This window comes from Oryzias latipes, chromosome 8 (assembly GCF_053564925.1).
Source record: "Oryzias latipes strain Hd-rR chromosome 8, Olatipes_Hd-rR_3.1".
In the NCBI taxonomy this organism is placed as follows: domain Eukaryota; kingdom Metazoa; phylum Chordata; class Actinopteri; order Beloniformes; family Adrianichthyidae; genus Oryzias; species Oryzias latipes.
The window spans coordinates 14,477,294-14,497,955 of NC_136244.1; the positions used below are offsets into that span (position 1 = coordinate 14,477,294).

At 45.7% G+C, this 20,662-nt stretch overlaps 1 protein-coding gene across 6 annotated transcripts in view; it reads right to left on the reverse strand.

Moving 5' to 3' along the window:
• Nucleotides 1-4,531: 4,531 nt before the first annotated feature.
• Nucleotides 4,532-20,662, reverse strand: part of tnrc6c1 (trinucleotide repeat containing adaptor 6C1) — a 29,017-nt gene continuing 12,886 nt past the window's right edge. For 2 of the 6 annotated variants that reach the window (XM_078951547.1, XM_078951548.1), the window contains 16 exons: nucleotides 11,860-14,325; nucleotides 10,195-10,389; nucleotides 9,801-9,970; nucleotides 9,616-9,693; nucleotides 9,159-9,377; nucleotides 8,885-9,031; nucleotides 8,558-8,677; nucleotides 8,361-8,444; nucleotides 8,021-8,261; nucleotides 7,773-7,934; nucleotides 7,368-7,544; nucleotides 7,097-7,246; nucleotides 5,770-5,988; nucleotides 5,488-5,561; nucleotides 5,259-5,398; nucleotides 4,532-5,188 (listed from right to left, as the gene is read on the reverse strand). In XM_078951547.1, the coding sequence (XP_078807673.1) occupies nucleotides 4,795-5,188; nucleotides 5,259-5,398; nucleotides 5,488-5,561; nucleotides 5,770-5,988; nucleotides 7,097-7,246; nucleotides 7,368-7,544; nucleotides 7,773-7,934; nucleotides 8,021-8,261; nucleotides 8,361-8,444; nucleotides 8,558-8,677; nucleotides 8,885-9,031; nucleotides 9,159-9,377; nucleotides 9,616-9,693; nucleotides 9,801-9,970; nucleotides 10,195-10,389; nucleotides 11,860-14,056 (4,767 nt within the window). In that variant the 5' untranslated portion in view covers nucleotides 14,057-14,325 and the 3' untranslated portion in view covers nucleotides 4,532-4,794. Of the gene's footprint in view, nucleotides 5,189-5,258; nucleotides 5,399-5,487; nucleotides 5,562-5,769; nucleotides 5,989-6,674; nucleotides 6,786-7,096; nucleotides 7,247-7,367; nucleotides 7,545-7,772; nucleotides 7,935-8,020; nucleotides 8,262-8,360; nucleotides 8,445-8,557; nucleotides 8,678-8,884; nucleotides 9,032-9,158; nucleotides 9,378-9,615; nucleotides 9,694-9,800; nucleotides 9,971-10,194; nucleotides 10,390-11,859; nucleotides 14,326-15,665; nucleotides 15,824-20,662 lie in introns of those variants that run through there. The other 4 variants (XM_020705355.3, XM_078951546.1, XM_011478260.4 and 1 more) reach the window with 4 other exon arrangements.

Here is a 20,662-nt window from a genome sequence, read left to right on the forward strand (position 1 = left end):
TTTTCATTTTCTACAAAGGAAAAAAGAAAAAAATATATATTATTGACACAAACAGGCTTCATATAGTTGACCAACACAAAACAAAGAAGGGTAAACAAGACAAAACTGTTCAATCCCAGAGTTCTGAAAGTAGCACAAGGAAAATCATTCTGTGAAGAAGTTGTGTTGCACTTATTTTTAAACTGGAAGCATTTGTTCTTTTATTTTTTTTTTATTTTATTAGTATTTTCTATCCACATTCCCATGATTCAATATCTCCTTTTTTTATTTTTCTGAACTCCAGAAAAATTGTAAACTGTCAGTGGTCTTGCAGAAAAAAAAAAACTATGAGTGAAATGAATGTAGAATAAAAGCTAAAACAACAAAAAAATCAAAGTAGGCACCTCTGAGGTGAGCCTTGAAGCCCAGGCCCATCTCCTCCTTCGCTCTCCTCATGCTCAGATTTGGGAGAGCTGAAGTCCTTCTACCTCAATCTATGGCCACAGCTCTGCAAAATACTTCGTTTATTGATTCATTTTTAAGCATTTTAACATTTTTTTTAAGGTTTATAGCTTTAAAAAAATGGTGCAATACTCAGTTATGATCCATACTTCCTTGGATTATTCCACAATGAAAGCCACTAAGGTAGATAAACCTTTTACATTTTAAAAAACACAATTATTTTAGTCCTTGAGTAAACATTTACACGTGAACTGTCCCGTCTCCCCTCAGTACTTGTATTAGGTTGTTCGTATAGCTGGATGAGGAGGGAGGGAGACACTCAGTGCAACACTAGAGGCTAGTTACAACATCTGAATAGAAATCTGACCAGCCAAAAAACAAAAAAAAAAAAAAACAAGAAAAGTATAGTGAACTGAAAAGAGAGCGGAGGCGGGACTTGTCCCGCTGTAATTCACTTCACACGCCAAACATTCATTCATACAGTACAAGCAGCCTTGTGCAAACACTCAAAAACGACCGATGTCAGTTTTGCTTTGTCTTTTTAGATTCGATTCACTCTGAGCTGATGCTTATCAAAAAATCTCTGAAGTTTAAACAAAACAAAAATCTACAAAAAGTGTTCACATTACATTATTGGCGCTTTTTTTTTTTTAATTCAAGTATTTTCGTGGTTATTTCGTATTACTCTGATATGTTTATGATCTCGCCTTTTGGAAACTTTTTTGTTGGGAGACTGGGGAGGAGGGGGGAAAGGTGGTTTCCGCGTCCGCCTGCGTGGGCCGCTGAATCCCAAAGGATCTGGGGGAAAAAGTCCAATTTAGAGAGTGACCCAGCATTGGGAAGCTTTGGTGCAGCCGACCCCTGAAGGCGCTGAGGTGCAAACAGAACTTGTGGACTCGGAAACCAAGCAGGACGCTACGGGGTCAGAACCAGGGCAGGCTGGAGGGACTCGTGAAAATCACAGATACGTCACCTGTCTGTACTGCAGCTTGTATAGCGAGTATGAGCTAGCATGTGCATATTAAACCCAGGCTTTTGAATGACAGGTCCCTGCCCGGAACCCCCCCCCCCCATCCCTATCTGACCCATGATTAAGAAACAGGTTCGATTTCAGCCACAATTGCCTTCAAGTCCACCTTAAAATAATAACAATAAAAAGCAATCAAAAAAATGCGATCGCATTTGATTTTCCAACACTTAAACAGGTAGATAAAGAGTGTAAGGGGGGGGGTGGTGAGAGGAGGGGGTTCTCAGTGCTGGAGACACGCCCCGTCCCACTCCCGACCCCCCCCACTTCAACACCAGCTCCTTTGATTTAAGTCCAGTGTGGAGTTAATGCATTTTTTCAATCTCACAGACAGCACAGGCAAAAGTGATTGTTGTGTTGAATGGTGTGAGTCTAAGGCGACTCTGCAAGAGGGAAACTGCCCCCCCCCCCCCCCCCCTGCCTATTGGAGGTGCATCCCTGCTTCTGCCTCTCTGCCTATGGGAGTGTGCGGTTCAAACTGACATCCTCTTCTTTTTGTAGGGTTTTAAACCTCCACAGCCATCTTTTCTTTTTTTTTCAGAGATGTACCTGATGTGACCCATGAGCAGTGCACTGGCACAAACAGTGCACCCCCCCCCCTGCAACCCATTTCCAGTTCTCTGTTCCAAAAAACAATAAAAAGCCAGAACCATGCATCTGTCCCGCCCCCTCTGCTCCCCTGGCCTCCTGCACTTCTGGAGTTTGCAGGATGCGCCTCTGCAGAAAGCTCCGAAAGCGAACCCTGTTTGCGTTGACGACGACCCACAACGACAACGTGGTTGTTAGTTGGCACACGGCTTTAGAGGTGACACAAAGAAAAGAAAAAAGTCCAGCCTCATGCATCATCGATTTGTCCACCTGCTGGGAGCTGAGAGGCTCTCCGAGTGTCCCCTCCATGTCCTCCAGGTGAGGTCTCAGGAGAAGCTGCCTGGAAGTAAAGGTCGGGGGATAAATGAAGGTTGGCAGATGTCAGGGGTGGAGGGGGGGGGGGGGGTGCAAACAGATTCCTCCTTATATTTGCATAGAAATGGAAGGCTGTCGTCAGGTGAGGTGGTCTACAGTGTTAACAGACACTTTTCTCCACGTCCCGCCGTGCCTTGAACCGCTCATCCTCACTCTGGCTCTGCCTCGGAGGCAGTGGAGGGGGCAGAAGAGTAGCTGAACTTTGCGCAAAGACCAGTTTTTTCAAATCATCGGAAACAATCAACGACATTAAAACAGCAACAACATCAGCGGAGTCCTTAAAAATGCACTCTGGTAATTCCATAAGTACAAATGAGCAAAGCGACGCTCCGTCAGTGCCTGGAGAGATCTTTGCAGGAGTGGAAGTGGAGGTTTGCTGAGGACTGACTCTGGCATAGCAGTAGATTCCACATGAGTGGTGCGGAGCAGAGCTGCTCTTGGCCTTGGAGGAGGGAGGGGGGCTGCAGGAGGAGGAAGAAGAAGAGGGATGCCAGTCCAGACGGGTCCGCAGGGACGCGGCGGAAAACAGCGGCGGGCAGGGGGGAGGGGCGGGGGCCTGCTGCAGCGAAGCACGCCGCAGCAGGCAGGCACTCGGTGGCCACGCCGTCTCACAGACGGGAGGAAACGAAGGACGACAGACGAGACGGCGGCGGCGGCGACCCCTCCCCGCCGGACCCAGTAGAGTAGGAACGCCAAGGCCAAAAACTCCAATGCTGCCATGTAACAGTGATATTTACTCTGGTACAAGAGGGCGAGGACGGGGTTTCCCTGCCACGCCCATCATCAGCTGAGTTAGTTTCTTGTATTTCCCTTCACTTTGCTACCATATTTGACATCCTATGGTCCCACTGACTTGAGGGAAGGATAAAAAACAAAAAATTCACATCCTTAAGTTTTAAAAATAAGCATTTAGAGGAGTCACTAAGCAGATTGCTTTTATGCGTTTGTCCGTGCTTCTCCTCTTTCTTCTCTTGGTTGGCGTTGAGGGTACGACGAGCTGCGGCGCTCTCTTTAAGTGCTATCACAAACCACCTGTTCACACATCATTGCTTCCATTTTTTTTTTCTTTTTTACATTACAAAAAAAAAAAGTGATCTGGTCTTCTGGGGGATGAAGAAAACACAGGCTCTTCTCATTTTGGTTTGTCGCCGTGGCACCAAGCAAACACACACACACACACACGCAATTTTCTCACACACACAAACTTGGGCCTCGCTCCCCCCCAGAGTCAGTCTCAGGCTGGCTGAAGAAGTGCTTCGTATGTTTGTTGAAAGAGGGTGAAGAGCAGGGTGCCCCCCTTCCTGAAGGGGGAGGAAGGGTAGTGGCGGCAGGTTGTGGTCAGGTGACGGCGTTTTGCAGCTCCGTTGCTCCTTTTGATCTGCTGAGTCGTCTGGTAAGTGGACGGTACGGTCTGTGGTTTATATTGCACGTCACGTGAAACAGTGGGCTAGCATGTGGAATATGGGGGGGGGAACCAAACTGCAGGGATACTGCAGACGAGCAGAGTGCACTGTAGTGTTTGTTTTTACAGTTCCGTAGTGAGAGCAGTGGTTGTTTTGTTGACCGTCTGTAACCACAATAGCCCCCACATACCCCCCCCCCTCAGATAACATCGACAGACACACTTGGAAATTGTTCTTCAGCTTTGCCTTGAACAAGGCGCACAGGGTTGCATCGTTCCCTTTGAGCACTGTGTGTGTGTGTGTGTGTGTGGTGGTGGTGGTGGGGGGGGGGGGGCAATCTGTAGTCATAAGCTGTGTGTGTGTGGGTAAGGAGGGGGTGCAGGAACGTGCACTTTCCACTCAGGTGTCTCTGGCTCAGAAATAAAGGTGTGCACGTGTCTTGTTTACCTCTTCACGGAGTACAGAGCGGGTGAGGATCGCTGGACAGGAAATAGTTTAAGGCTAATATTAGTGCTGAGAGAAACAAATGTCGAGCCTGAACCAGCGGAGAATTCAACAAGCACTCTGAAAGTTTCACTTTGGGAATGATGCTTTTGTTTCATGGAACTCTGAGGTGCAGTATGATTGCCTCAAAGGGCAGTGAGGGACTATGTCAGTTTAAAGATGGCAGCTTGTTACTGAGTCAGTTAGACTAAAGTACTTTTCACAAGTTTTCATTTCTTTCAAAAAACCCAAAAACAATTCTCTTTGATGAATTAGACTTCTATTGCTTCTTCAGAAGCGAAAGCTGAACACTGTAACCCCAAAACCTCCGACTGCAACTGAAATGTCAAACACAAAAGAAGCGGAGGAGGATGATGAGGTCAGGCGCCGAAGACGCGGCGCCTTCCTCCTCCGTCGACTCGCTGATTATCTCCAAACTGATTTACAAGGTTGTTGCTCCTGTTTGCGTTTCTCCTCCTACATGGATTCTCCGCTCAGCAGGTCACCAGGAAGCAGTGTGTTGATTGGAGTGGGGCTCCCCATGACTCGGCCTTCCTCTCCGCTGGGGGGTCCCCACAGGCTGGAATACTGCTGAACTCCGCCCCAAAGCAACTCTCCGCTGGATTTAGTTGCACCTGCTGCGAGGCTGCTGCTACTGCTGCTGCTGCTGGAGCCGTTGCTGTTGCTGTTCCAGTGGGGGGACTGACCAATGGGATGGTGGGCCCCGGCCCCACCCATCCTGCTCTGATTGGTTCCTGGAGATGCCTGCCAGCTGGTCGTTCCGCCAAGTGACTGGCCTTGTGCAAAGAAGCGGTTCACCTCCTCCTCCCCAGCAAACTCTGCGAGGATGGTGGTGTTCCCGAGCACACACCTGGACGGAGAAGGAAAACGCTCAGATGGCGGTCCCAACCGCAAACTCCGCTCAACGCTGGGAAACTCACATGTGCAAGGACTTCTGAGCCTTTGCTGATTCATCCTTGGAGCTGTAGCGGACCACAGCGTTTCCCTGTGTGAGGTTGAGGTGGAATGTGATGAGGGGCCCGTGCTGCATGCACAGTGTCCGCAGGGTCGAACCATCGATCTGGGAAAACAGCCGCCCACACAATCAGCGCCCTCGGTTGCCTTTGCCAGTTGTAAATTGTCAGCCACTGTAAGCTGTCAAACGGTTACCTGTGGAGTGAGGTTCCTCAGAACCAGCCAGCTGCTGGCCCTGGTGGAGCTGTCCGTGCTCCACGTGGTGCCTGCTATCAGCGAGAACAGACATCAGTGAGAGTGATCGCTCCTCCACCCTGTCACTTTCTTCACTTCCGGTAACATTTGAGCCCTTTTTCTGCTTCTTTTTACTTAAGAGTCTGATCTTATAACAAATTTAATGAATGAATTTCGCCTGCCCAACCCCCACCCCCCTCCAGCATCCAACATATAGGAAAGATCAGGCATCGGTGAAGATACCTGCAGTGTAGGAGTTGCTCCAGCCTTGAGCCAGACCCAGAGAGTTCCCCCCCCAGGTAGAAGAAGGCTTTGTGTTCGTGAGGCCAGGCGGGGGCCGGGAAGGGGCTGCGGTGCCGCTTCGGGGGCCTTGGGGGACCTTCCACAGCTCGTGGGACAGAGACGGCTGGCTGTGGGAAATGGGGCCTGGAGACCAGGTAGATTTCATCTCTGAGAGTTTACCTGCATGAAAGAGAGGGAGGGGGGCGTTGATTTCCAGCCGCTGTGAGGCCAAAACATCTGTCTGATCAAGAGGACCGCATCAAATCTTTCTGAAGTCTAGTTGACAGATCTGTTTTCTAATTATGTACTTTAAGATACAAAAAAATGTTTATTTAGTTTTTTTAAGTTAAGCAAAGCACATGAGATTTGCTTATGAAAACATTTGGTCACCCTTTAACACCTGACACGTCACCGGTGACGCCTAAATAACACGCTTTTTGACGTACCGCAACTCCTCGATCAACGTGAATGATCAGCTGATTCTGAGGCGGACATTACCACAAGGCCGCTTTTCTCCGAGACAAAGTCAGCTGATTAACGTTGGTTGTGTAAACACTTCACTAATGTAAAGTGTTGCATGTCGGCGCAAAGGCTGCTTTTCCCCGCTTCAGAATCCGCCGGAAATACGCTACTTACGCAAACAGCTGAAGAGTTACAACATTGGAGCTAAAGCTCAGGTGTAAAAGAGTTTTAACTGATGCGGTAAAAGATCAGGAGGGAAAGAAAAACACCAACATTTGATCTAAGCTCGGAGCGGAGCTCAAAGCAGGGAGGAGGGGCTAAGGCTCTCCTACAGAAGGTTGAGGCTCTGGGGGCTGCAGCCACAGGACGTTAGGGGAGGGAGGGGTTTGCACACGCTAATGTACCTGTGTCGTCCATTTCCGGGGACGAAAGACTGAAAGAGCTAGTGAAGCCACTGACTGGCCAATCAGTGGACGGAGGCAGAGCCTCGCTCTGAGATGAGGAAGGGGAGGAGCCTGAGCCGATGCCAGAAACACAAACGACACACAAAAAAAGGGAGAGAAGCAGCAGAGAGAAAATGGAGTAAAGAAAAAAAGTGTACCACAAATGATGACAGTAAGCTTACTGAGAAGTGTATAAATTGCTAAGTGAGAATGATTAAGAGCAGTAAAAGTGAGAAAATGGAAATGAAAAGAATAAGAAGCAGCAGCTGTGTGTACCACTCTAGCATGTTTTTTTCTTTTTCTTCATTAAACCAGAAGAAAATGTTTGCGTGGAGTTTTCTCCACTTTGACTCCAACCCCCCCTCTCAGCTCTTGGGTCTCACCTCCACTTCTGTCGCGGAGCAGGTAGCGGTTCACATCCTGGATGTTGGTGTTTATGGTGGGTCCGCTCGGAACGCTGCCCGGAGTCACATTCGGGTCGGTCTCGGGGTCGATATTCTGGAGGCCCTTCCAGGGTACACCAGGGCAAAACTCTGAAGGTCAAAAACAAAGCAACATGGATCTCAAAGTCCTGATCTGATGGAAAGAAAAATAAACCTACTTTTAAGAACAGCTTCAAGCACAGCTGTGATCAAAACTAAAGCATTTCATTACCAGGCGGCCAATTGATATTTGTCCCGTTGGCCATCTTGTCGTTGCTGCTCTTGGCCTGTCCCCAGCTGTCTGGGGGGACGAGGGGGCTGGTGGGAGACTCAGAGCTGGGGATCAGGTTGTAGGGGCTGTACGAGTCATCCAGTTGGGGGGGCTTCCCAGGGGCGCCCAGACCGGCACCTGAGAGAAGGAAGATTCAGACATAGAAATATATCAAACCTGAGAAAAGCTCAGCTTTTATCGACATCACCGTACTTTGATGAGGTGTAAATATCAGATTATACATTTCTTGCAAACAGAAAACATTCTAGTTTTCTAAACTCCAATCCTCAAAGAAACTCATCTATGAATCCTGTTGAGAAAACAATTTTCTCATCTTAGCCTCTTAAGATAAGAGTTTAATCTCACCGTGTTTTCCCAAGTTTGGCTCTAGAGGAGAGGAGTTTCCAGAGAGACTTTCCATGGAGTTGGGATGCGTCCATTGAGACAGGCGTGACTGTGGTTGTGGGGGTTCCTTTAAAGACAGACTTCCCATGTCCACATTTACATTCATGTTTGGATTCAATCCAGCTGACCGAGAAGGGAAAAGAAAAAGGGTGATCAAGAACGCAACGCAAAACATTTCACCTCCAGAAAACGAAGCGGAGGACACTCACAGAGAGCGTAGGGGCTGTACGCGTTGGGAGAGGACTGTGGCTCTTTGGTCTGCAGGTCAGGGAGGCCTGGAGTCTGGGAATGACCAGGAAACGGATCCAGGAGGGATTTGGCTCCTCCGGGGTGCAGGCCCGGATGGGAAGGAGGCGGCTGCTGTTGCTGTTGTTTCATCAGCAGCGCTTGTGCCAGCTGACGCTGGTGCTGTTGGATCTGTTGCTGCATGTTACTGATTGTTCGTGCAACCTGTAGTAAAATCAGATGTTTTGGTGAGGAAACAGCGGCTAACATTTGCCAAAGATGTAAAGACCAATCATGAAAATGGCGCTAAAGATGGAAGCTTACTTGCTGCTCTTGTTGTCGGATGGGGCCAGAAACATTGCGCTGTGCCTGCAACATCTGCTGTTGAATTTGTAAACGCTGGTAGGCCTGCGCACGAGATACAGATACGGCTCAAAAACACTGAAACGCGGCTGGAAAAACAGCTGAAAAAAGTCCCCCCAAAACAGTCCCAAACTCATATTTTCACTTCTCAGACTCACCAGTTGCAGCTGGTAAAGTTGATTGAGAAGGGTCATGTGGTGAGGGTTTATAGGTGACGTTAAAAGTGCAGGATTCAGACCTATGTTTTTTGCTGCAAACTGTAAGAGCTGTGCTTGAACCTATGCATGAAGATTCAACACACAAAATGATCACATTTGTTAGTTTGAAGATACAAATAAGTGTTGAATTAACCATTAACAAAAGCAAAAAACACAACTTCAGCTGTCTCTAATCCCAAAGCAAATATTGAATAAAGCATAAATTTAAGTGTTTTTACTAATAATGATGTGGGAAATTAGGTCAAATGTACTTTTTTTTTTTTTTACCTGAGGGGAGAGAAACGGAGGCACTTGAGCACGGAGACTAGGCTGAGAGGAGCTGAGAGGCGGCACTGGTGGCTGAGGAGGTGGATGCGGCTGCGGCATGGCCCGGGCTTGTGTTGCTCCACCACTGCCAAATACTCCACTTTGCATCTGGGGGACAGAGCAAAACTCAAGGGGGTTACAAGAAAGATAAAATTCCAGTTAAGGCGTTCACAGACCTAACTGAATTAACAATGTTTGCAGCTCCAAGCACTTTAAAGAGCTTTTCATGAGTTACCTTATCCATGAAAGGAACACGGGGGTCTGCAGAGGGGTCTTTAGAAAGAAGTGGAGGCCGAGGGCAGCTCATGGGCTTGCTCATGAGGCCGTTATTGTAGTCTGGCCCACCTAAGCCCAGGCCACGCTTGTCCAGCTCAGTCTTCTTCTCCAGCAGGGCGCTCATGGCCTGATCCAAGTTCATGTTGTTGCTCTTCAAAGCCTCCTCTGCTGGATCCCTCTGAAAGTTAACAAGAAAGTAGCAATGAGCCAAGTTTAACGTGATGTAATCATTTATTTACTTGTTTAATTAGTTTTCACATCAATCAACAAAAAAACTCCACAACTTTGGTTTTGGTTGGTTTAGTAAAAAAACTAAATATACATAAAATTTAAAATAACATAAAGGTCTATGATAGAATAACATTATATGCAATTTTAAAAAGCAACAAAAGTTCAATATTATCAATTAGACTCACAGAAAAGCCCATATCTGTCAGCTGTTTGATGAGTCGGTTCATAATCCATGCCTCTTCCTGTTTTCCTGGGACTTTTGGCTGACAGAAGCAAGGAAAGAAAATAATCATCCTGTTCACATACTAATATAAAACCACATCGTCTAAGTAAATTTAACCTAATAAATATGCATTTAATAAAGTCATACCTTCGATGGAGCTTTTTTGGACACGTTGCCCCAAGAGTTACAAGAAGAATTGCTCTCTTGGGAGGCGGTGCTGTCCCACATGTCTCCCTCCTCTGCATCCCACTGACCACCTGACAGACTAAGCTCTTCCCCTCCTCCTCCTCCCCATCCATCTTGCATAGGTTTAGGGGCTGAAAAACATCCAGCAAAAACATGAACTTAGTTGCCCTCTTCTTTAATGAAAATGTTTACATTTCTTTTGTTATCCACTAGGAGGCAGTGTTGATTCTAGATGCCTTTTCTTAAGCTACACTAAAGTGCATAGCTCAAAAGATGTCTGAAAAATTCTATAATATAATTTGCATGAAATTGTAATTGAAAGTAAATGGGAAATAAATAATATGAAGGTGTTAACCAGGTTTGCAAGATGCAGATGTCATTGTTGGGTTGCTCCTGGTGAAGTTGTCCGAGTTGCCCTCTCCCCAGCCTCCAGAGTTCCCAGTAGGTCTGCCCCAAGCAGACGTGCCATTATCCACACTGACAGGGGAGGGTGCATGCTCCCCCCAAGAGCTCTCTGACTTTGCGTGAGGACCTGCAAGCTCTCCCCAACCTGAAGGAGACACCAGGACAGAGACATGTATGAAGGTTCCAGCCGATTAACTAGAGCCTAGAATAACACCTATTCATGAGAATACCAGGATCCACAGTTGTGTCTAAGATTTCCAAGCAAAAATGTACGTTTTCTGTCTCCTAAAAGCAATTGAAAGCGATGGTTCTGCATTTGTTGCTTTTCGTTAAGCTTTTTTACTGCTAAGCAATTCAAATTTCAGCAACTCAACAATTGATGGCAAACTTCTTTCTGCTACTCTGTTGTTCTTTTCGTTCATTTAAAATAGCTTTTTATTTGTCACACTCAGCTCTTGGCATTCATTTGTAGGATTAATTAATGATAATGCAAAGTCAAAGCGCAAACACATCAAATATTCACAGATACTTTCTAGATTTAAAATAACTCAGTTCAGTAGTAGATTATTCATTTTTTTATTTATCCAAAGGGGGGGAAGTATTTACATTTTTTTATATTTTAAGCATAATTTACCTTTTGAGTGCAGGTAAAGGGTTAATTCTTCTGTACTGAGATGTTTAGTGCAAACCATGCAGGGAGGCAAAAACATAAGATTGGCTGAGCAGGAGTTTGGAAACAGGGGGAGGCGCTCATTTAAGATTTGGCGCATCGCACTCCCTTTTGGCCCGGCGCTGTCTCTACACATGCAGGCCTGCCAGGCTTAGCTTAGCTCTCCCACCAGGGAAAGGTCCTAAAGGCAGCACCAAACTTGCCCTCAACATTTAACTATCTGTCTTTAGAAGCCAGCCCATCATAAAAACAAACTTCTTGGACAACCACATTTTCTTAATCATTTTTTCAAACCGACCATTGAGTTTTACATTTTTTTTTTAACCCAATACTGTAGTTACAGAAAAAAATGTTTTTTCACTTCCACCAAAATATACAATGCAGGGTCAAACACGGGACAGCAGGGGGCGTGTGCCCTCTCTTGATGCCCTGGGGGCCAGATCTACCTCCTCCCTTCATCTACTGACAGATGGTGCCTACTCTATAATCACACACTTCCGATCCGTCCCGAACAGTTTGCTGTGAAGCTGTATTTTTATAGGGCACGTTGCACAAAGGGTGTTTCTGATTTCTTTGGGTACCCATGTCAGTTTACAAAGGGCACAGGTCTGTCAATCTTAGTAAAATGCGACACAGGGACAGAACGGGCTCTGCTTAACTGATTTAGATGGTTGATAAGATGTAAATCCAAAGAGAGAGAACTAGGTCAAGATTTTACCTTTAAGTGGATCAACAGCTTGGAGCTTAACCGTGCGCTGCTACCTACCTTAACCAGCTTTCATGCTGGGCACCTTTAATTTTAACAGTGGAAAAATTGGGAAATTCTGAGCACCAAATATTTTAAGTCACAAATTAAGTTTGACTGAATAATTTTACTTTATCATTTATACCAGTAGGTTTGAAATAAAGTGTTTTTACATACAAAATGTGCAAATGTCTGTTTACCTTGAGCAACCAGGGGACCCCTGCTGTGAGACGGTCCAGATTGGTTTTGCACTGGAGAATCTACAGCCCCATTGGTGGGGCCTGAGTTTTGAGGGTTTTGGCTGTGGTTCTGTAAAGGTGCAGGCAGAACGTGATAAGGATGATTGTGAGTATGGGGGGACTTGTTGATGGAACTTGGGGAATTGCTGCCTCCTGTTGTAGCTTTAGCTTGGGACATTCCTGGATTGTTCCTATCCCAAAGGTTGACAGTCTTATTGTAGGCACCTGGGTCCCCCCAAGCTGACGTTCCATCGTCTATCTCCATCTTGCGCCGGATTGAAGGTGGCGAGGGTTCTTCCCAGCCAGTAGGTTTAGCTGACGCCTCTGGCTTTTTAGCACCCCAGCCAGAACCATGCTTCACTGTACAAGAACTACTCCAAGAACCCATGGTTCCCCCTCCAGTATTGCCAGAGGGCCCTTCCTGAGGCTTGTTACCCCAACCTTGAGGTGCACTACTAGGACGTTGAGGTGCTGTGTCACCCCAACCACCACTTCCTCCTGTTCCCCCCATGGTTCCTCCTCCAGAAACCCCAGATCCTGAAGTAGACATTCCCCAGCTTCGCTGGTTTTCCCACTCTGGGTTAGTGGGACCTTTTTTGCTCTCCTCTTGTTCTCCCCAATCCCCTTTGTTATTGCTCCCTCCACTGTTACTCCAGGTGTGGGAAACTTTGGGTTGCTCTCCCCAGCCCTGGGAAGTTGATTTGCTGCGAGATTCATCCCACCCTGTAGACTTCTCATCTCCCCAAGACTGACTATTGTTCCTGGGCATGCTGGTGCTAGGTTCTCCTGTTGAAGGGTTACCCCAGCCACCAGGGCCTATGGGGTGCTTTATGTTGTTGGGTGGCTCTCCCCAACCAGAGCTGGGTTTGGGGGTAGCAGCAATGCTTCCACCCCAGCCAGAAGCTCCCTGAGAACCAGGCACATCGCTTCCATGGTCAGCCCTCTGAATAGGGGCTGTGTTAGCTTTTGAAGGTCCCTGTGCATTGGTTGGAGTGGCTGGGCCACAGCCCCATGGTTCAGTGCCAGGATCATTTTTCTGTTTGGCATCATCCATGTCCCAGGTGGTGTGCTGGCGAACAGGGGTCTGTCCCCAACCAGTGTTACACAGCACCCTAGGGTCCAGGTCCTGGGCAGGCAACAAAGGAACTGGATTTTCTCTGGCTGTGCAATCTCTTTGCTGAGGAAGCCCCTCCATACTGTCACTGCTACCTTCACTGGCCCCAGCTGTGCTCATTGCTCTGCTCCAAGGACTAGCCTGAGAATCCTGGGGAGGAGAGCTTGGTGCATCCCACCCACTTTGGGTCTCTTCAGAGTGCTGCTTTCCCCAGTCTCCATCGGATTTTTCAGTCCAGCCTCCAGAAGTTCCTGTTCCACTTACTCCACGACCCCATGAAGAATCCCAGCCAGATCCCTCCTTTGATGATGTTTGCTTTGAGTTACCACTGTTACCCCATACAGTGTTACCATCTTCTCCATTGACTTGCAAACCTCCAGGTTGACCCATAGAGCCCATGCCTATGGGTGCGCTACCCCAGCCTGGCAAATTTTGTACTGGGTTTGGAGGTTCTTGCTTATTGTTGTGATTTGGTCCATCAGTTTTAAGGTTTTGAGGTTCTGAACTGAAAGACACATTTGCTGATGAGGTGGACTGTGGCTCCGATGCATCGGAAGTCATTACAGAACCCCACACACTGCCAGTCCCGCAAGACTTGCTGGTAGTGTTGGGTGCAGAGCAAGTGTTGGTTTGAACTGACAGGGGGCCAGGTTGATTACAGAGGTTGGATGTAGGTTGAGGAGGTGATATAGTGTTAGTTCCCCCTAAGCTGCTTCCTCCAGTGCCACCACCATCATGCCCCAACAAGGGCCAGGCAGATGGGTTGGCATTAGGGTTTAGGTTCAAGTTAAAACTGGTGCAGGAGGATGACGAAGAGGAACCCCAGCCCCTGCTGCCTCCTCCCACAGGGCTGTCACCTTTGAGGTCATTTCCAATGGGGCAATGGGAGGGTCCAGGCCCAGAACCCCAATTACGATTGGTAGCAGACTGGTTAGATAGGAGACTAGTTCCAGCATGATTGGCAGGGGCGGACCCACTGGTGGCTTTGCTGCTAAGGTGATTGGCGGAGAAGTGACCAGTCTGACTATTGGCTCCTGTGGCCATACTCACTGTACTACAACTACTGCTAGTGCGGCTGCTACTGCTGGTCAAGGGACCAGGGTCAGTTTCCAAAGGGCATCCTCCCGAAGCGACCTTGCTCTGGCTGAGGGCTACAGAAGGCCAAGATTCAGTGTCCTTCTGCTCAATGATCTGGTGATCCCAGCCACTTAGACTCGTGGAAGATGCAGCATTTGTGGTACTGTTGTTGGCTGCCAGGTGTCCCCAGAGGGGATTATCATACTGGGATCTCTGGCCACTTTGTGGGGGCAGTTCTGTAAATAAACACAAGGAAAAAAAAAACCCATAAAAGATGGCCAACAAGCATGAGCAAACAGAAGATGAGAGCAGAGGTTGAAGCAACATCAGTGATTACACCCACACAAGCTTAGTACTGCTGAAATACCATGACAACGAATAAGACGTCCATTTGCAGACAGATTTTACTAAAGAGGTACTAACAATTAACATGAAACCACAAAATAAACATATACGTACTCAAGCTGCACTTTAAAAAAAACAAACAGAAAAAAGTCCTGCTTTATGTTTAGCAAAATATTCAGCTTTTTATTACATTATAAAAGATAAATAAAACGCTCTTGAAGCAAAGGCTGTACACAAATGGTAACTAAATAAAGCAGTCAACAACAGAGGAAATGTTCAAAATAATGAAGATCTTTTTTGTTGTTGCCCTAATTGTACAAAAAATGGCCTTAAAGCTTAAATGTGTCCTCCACACAGGTCACCAACAAGAATGTCTCCAGTTTAAAATTGGACTAGACAGGGGCATGCAGCAGGGTTCTCTTGCATTTATGACCTTTGCCTGAAATGAATCACAAATGCTAGACACTATTACACATCTGCAAATCCATCCAAATACGGTAAACCAAAAAAATGCAACAAACATAAGGCTTGGATTTGGTTGCTGGTACTGCACACAAGATCATTAATTGATACTCGTGACCTGTATGTAAGTTGAATATCCAAGTATGAGCTCTCCAACTGCACAAATCCCACTTACGTCATGAAGTGTGTAAAGGGGGAAGCCTCCTCAGATTGCTTATCTTTAAGCCCAACACAGAGCTCATTTTTAAAAGCATCACTGCATTATTCATCCCTTCTTGCTTAATTTTCTATGTGGTTTGTTTACATGCACCTTTGCATTTAAAGCGAGTTTTAATGAACTGATAATGGCACATTCGTTCGCCATCCCATCATTCCAAGCTGAACTTGTATGTTGCCGTTACGCGAGACGCAGAGAGAATACAGTGAGAAAGCAAAGAGGGGGGAGGAGGAGGGGAAAAAAAGAGGGCACTGTGTTTCTGACAAGCTGCTCCGCTGTTCTGTAGAGTCTCTCTGCCGAGAAGTGCAGGACCGCCATTTTCTCCGTCCTGAATAAAAGCCCAAAAAAAGCTCTGATCTACGGTCGCTGCCTTAACAATCTCTAAAGTCGCAACAACAGCCGCAAAACCAAAGAGCGCGGCGTTGCAACGCTTGCCATGCACAGGCGGCTTCAGGTTGGAAAAATAAATAAATAAACTACTCATCAGCATCAAATGTAAATACAAGCCTGCAAACAACACAGACAGGAGAAAGCAGGGGAGAAGTGAAATACCTGTGGAGAGGTGACTTCCCACCATTCTGTAAAGAGCCAGCTTTTGAGCAACCCAGCGACCATCCTTGTTTCAATATGTCTGCTTGACTTCTCAGACTCATTTCTGATATGCTGCCAAGAAGTTGCACAGCTCTTGCGCGGCATGAAGCACCCCACACCCCTCCCCCAGCACACACACACACACACACACACCTCTCTTCCTTCCTTACCCCTCATACTCTGTCCCACCTACCAACACTGTTTTGGCTGTGTCTCTATTCTATCTATTACCTCCCTCCGGTTTTATTTATATCGCGCTCTATTCCTGTCTTGACGGAGGATATTCTCTCCCTGTAAAAAAAAAAAAAAGGCTGTGGAATACCGCTCGCTTGGAGGAGGAATTGGGAGGGTGTGAGAGAAATGACTGAGACTGGAGTTAATGTTATCCACGGTGAATGAAAACAAAGGGAAAACTGGGGCTCCGACCACACGGCTTTCAAAACAACCACTGAATATTTATCTGTCTGCAATTAGCACTGCCGCCCACAAAGGAAAACCATGTCAAGGACAGAGAAACATGGCAAGAATCTCACCAAAAAAAAAAGCCTACACGATCATTAAGATCATAGTTTCAGGCTATAAATGTGGATATAATCGACCTACAGTCCCTAAAAAAAAAAATGTTGTAACACATTGAGCTTTGACAAGGAAAGTGAGGAACATGGCGGAGCAAGCTGGAACGGATCTGCAAACATCGCCTGATTATGGTAATCTGTTTACAAACACGGCATAAGAGCTATGGAGCAAATGGACATGGCAGCGAAAAATATCTGTGCGGCCGGAGTCATGAAGGGCACAGAGGGGACATGCAGCTTAGCACACGAGAAACGAGCTTCCCTCTGGATCAAAAGCCGCTATTGTTTACAAATGAGCCGGGCATCCTCACAGTAACACAATAAAGCAAATTTCTGTTCAACAACAGAGAGCCTTTATGGCCAAAGTCCAACCGTCTGCGCTTCTCTGCTGCGATGGTTTCATGTAAAGTGCGGGCATTCGATCCATCTAGTATTCATTTGCGCTGATGTGAAATCGAAACAGGAAACAGTTTTAAAAAAACTCAGAAATGACAGCTCCAAAATGGAGATGTCTAGATGGAGAAGCTAGAAGATAAATCTGAGATAAATGATGGAAGTTAGGGAGGACTGTCTGGACCACAGCTGTAGCCATTACAGCCTAATGAAGCCCCCAAAGGATTGTGGGACTGGATTGGCGTGGAGCTGACAAAGCATGCAGATCAACAAGACCAAATGCACAAACTGCTGTTAAATGGGTTCACGTTTCTGACATTATGCAACAAAGCAGTGAAGAAAGAGACAATTTGGTAACGTGGCGTCATTCCACCTAACCTGCTAACTAATATGTCAACTCTGCCAACTCCATGGATGCAGGACTGAAGCTTCAACTACTGCAAGGGTTGTCAGCAAGTAACCAAACCACTTTGCACGTTACTGTTCTAGTAAATAAACATCCTAGACATTTTTTAAACTCACATTTCAACAACTGAGCAGTTTTTCTGTTCATTTTTACTTTGATTGGAGGGAAGAAATTGATTCAAAGCAATTTGAATAAAAATATACTCAGAAATGCAAATTGAGGCTTAATTTTTCTTATACATGTCCTCCATCAGCAGAAAAATGACACAAGAACGTGTTAAAAAAACACCAAAAACACCATTTTCATTGAAGTAGATCTTTAAAAGGATCGTGTGCTACATTGTCAGGACTCTTCTGTCTTCAAAAGTTTGCCCCATCAAAACGGTGAAACACTGAAATCTAGGCTCAATATTGGGGGAAAACTTGTACAGCTTTTGCAGCTCGACTCACTCCACCTTCCCCCAGGGTCTACAAAAATGCACGCGAGCAATGCATCTGGTTTAGCGGAGGTGGAGGAGGAGGAGAACGCTGCGGAGAAAAGTCGGGAGCAAAAAAGGCCGAGCGAGACAGGCGAGATAGAAAAAAGAAACAGAGCAAGTGTTGAACATTTGTGGTTAACAGCAGGCTGATGTTTAATCACATCACAAGATATCCCAGTCCTCTTTGAGGGAATTCCCAAGAGCCTTTTACAGCATCATCAGCAGACTTAAAGAGCACATCAAGTCTGGCATACACGCACTCTCTTTTTTCCAATAGGAAAGCTATTAAAACATTAGTTCCACTGTTTTTTCACTTTACAAGCCCTGTTTACATCAAAATGGCGTATTGTAGGTTTCTGGGATTTTCTGCTGGTGCTATATAAAGCTTGCTTATTGATTTATGGGCTGTAAAGAAGGGTGTTTTATTAATTCGGCTGCAGATTTTCATGCCATGTCCAACAAATGAAGCACTTGAACAGACTCATTTTCAAAGGTTTATGAAGTAATATCAAATAAAGGGCCCTTTTTTAGTAGGGTTATCCCTAATCTTGGAACAAAAGCTCAGTGGACTTGTACTATAGTGTTCGTTCTGGGACTGGAAGATTGTGAGTTTAAGGACTAAAATATGAGAACCTATGCCTCTCTGCTTGACACTCAGCATTTAGGGGTTAGATTGGGGAGTAATACCACCAAATGTTTCTCCAGTACACCTTTGTGCGTCACAACTAACGGGACTTTAACTTTAAATTTATCCAAAGTTTGATTAGTTATTGTATGAAGATATAACTGATGATTGTATTGTTTTGTGTATTATTCCTATTTGATTGCTTGAAATAAACCATTTCAAATCAAAATCAAATCAACTTGACAAATTTTTCACAAACATGGGATACCGTTTGTATCAAACAGTAAAGAATAAAGAAATTATCCAGCTTGTTTTCTGTGTAGTAGAACCAAAAGATATAGAACATAACTTTAAACGTCTAAGAATAAAAAAATTAAAACAAGTTGTTCTTTTAATTTAGCTTAAAGACCCACTCCGTTCCTCTTAGAACATTTTTCAAAGTGTTCCCAGTGGTCTTTTCGTTATGATTATGCCTTTTTAGCCTAAATAAAAAAACAAAAACCTGTCCTTTTCTATGACATAGTTTCTGCTGAGCGGCAGTAGTGCATCAGAAATTCCCCTTTGAGTCGTGGGCAGAACCGTTAGCAAGTAAGCCCAGCCACACTACCCATCCTCCATCTGTTTACATGGAGGATGGGAAGATGGGATCTCGGATGAGGGAAACAAAGACGTACATGGATCTAGTGGTCTACGAATGGATGCACCAAAATGGGGCGGAGCAGGACGCTTTTGACCTGCAAATTGTAGCTTCTACATCACAAACACAAACTTTTTCAAACTGCATTTTTCTTTATTCATAACGAGTTGAGTAAAGAAATACTCAGAAATGCAATATTGGGCCTAAGGTTTTTTACGGATATATAATTTTAAAAAAATGCCACAAGAACTTGTTAAAAATACCAAAAACGGTGGGTTTTTAATTCGTTAAGAAATACTCAAGATGGAAGAAACGGGGTGCAGTGGAGTCAGTGCTCCTGACAGAGGCATCAGGAAAGGCAACAAAACACGTCTGTCTGATCTAAGGAAACTGTATCAGGCGGCAGCAAAAGGTAAAATGCATTTCTGCGAGTAAAAATCAATATTTTACAAACTAGCTTTAGAAGGAAAATCTGAATTTGTCTTGCTTGTTGAAAAGTTTCTTAACTCCCAATTCAGCCGTCTGTCTGGAGCGCCCTCCTGTACGTCAAACTTAATGCGTCCGGTCAGTTCAAAGACGCACAGTGAGCTGAAACAGACCTGAACTGCCAGAGGGGTGGAGAGAAACAGCAGCTTTTACCGTAAACCATGAGTCACTTCAGCCCACAGACCTGGAACTCTGCCACGCTCGCTTTCTCCGACTTTCTTACCTTCTCCCTCAGCCACTCCATCTACACTTTGCCAGGTCAGGCCCACTGGGGCAGCCAGCCAACTAGCTCGTTCTGCCTTGCTCCTCCTCCAAAACAGGAACTATTGAAGCGCTAAGCAGAGGAGGAGGAGGGTGATAATGACAAGGAGGAGCAGGAAGAGGAGACGATGGGGCAAACACCTCATTGCCATGGAGATGATTGCACTCAGAGTCAAAGAACTTGGATGATGCTGCAACACAAATATAGAACGAGTGCTCTGAAACATTTTCAAAGAGCACAGCGTATTTCAGCATGGAAATAATTAGCATAAAAATGCACCGCAGCATCTCAAAGATGGCCATCTGTGTTTACACTGCATCCTCTCCCTCTGTATTCCTCAAACCCCATTACCAATTCCCCGACAGGAGGAATAAAAAACAAACAACAGTCGGCAGCACCTGGGATGCCAGCGATTTCACAATTACTCGACCCAAAGTCTGGCAGCATTCAAAGATGCAGCGATTGTTCTCAAAACATGCCAGAAAAACGCTTTGATTTTGTACCGTTTTAAGATCAAATTTCAGAGGATCTATTTGTCATTTAGTTATATCAAAAGTACCATTCAAGCAAAAAGGGGAGAAGGAGACAAAAAAAAAAGAATACCACCAGCATCCACATTCCATGCAACGATGAAGACTATCAAACGCCATTTCAAAGCAACGCTCGTTTATTAAAAATTAAAGCTCAATGTTGAGACCATCTATTTCTAAAAGCGAACTAAAAGCAAACTCCGGGTTTTCAACAGAGAGCTTAGCTGTCTTAAAATTATGATTTTGCTATTTTAAACCAAACTCCAGACCCTTTTTCGAGGACATAGTCTCTGTAGAGCGACAGAAGACATGTGTTTGAGAGTAAGCCCGCCCACTTCCCATCCTCCATCTGTTTTCATGCTCTCCTGCTAGCTTACAGCCTCTCACAAGCCCAACCTAATATTAGCAGTGCAACAAAAATGGTGAGCAATATCAGAACAATCCCCAGCAGTTTTTAATCAGATGCCAGCTCAGACGAGGAAAATGAAGACGGTCATGGATCTAGTTGAATACAAGCGAATGCATCAGAATGGAGCTTGGGAGTAGGGTCATCTGGATCCCACAAG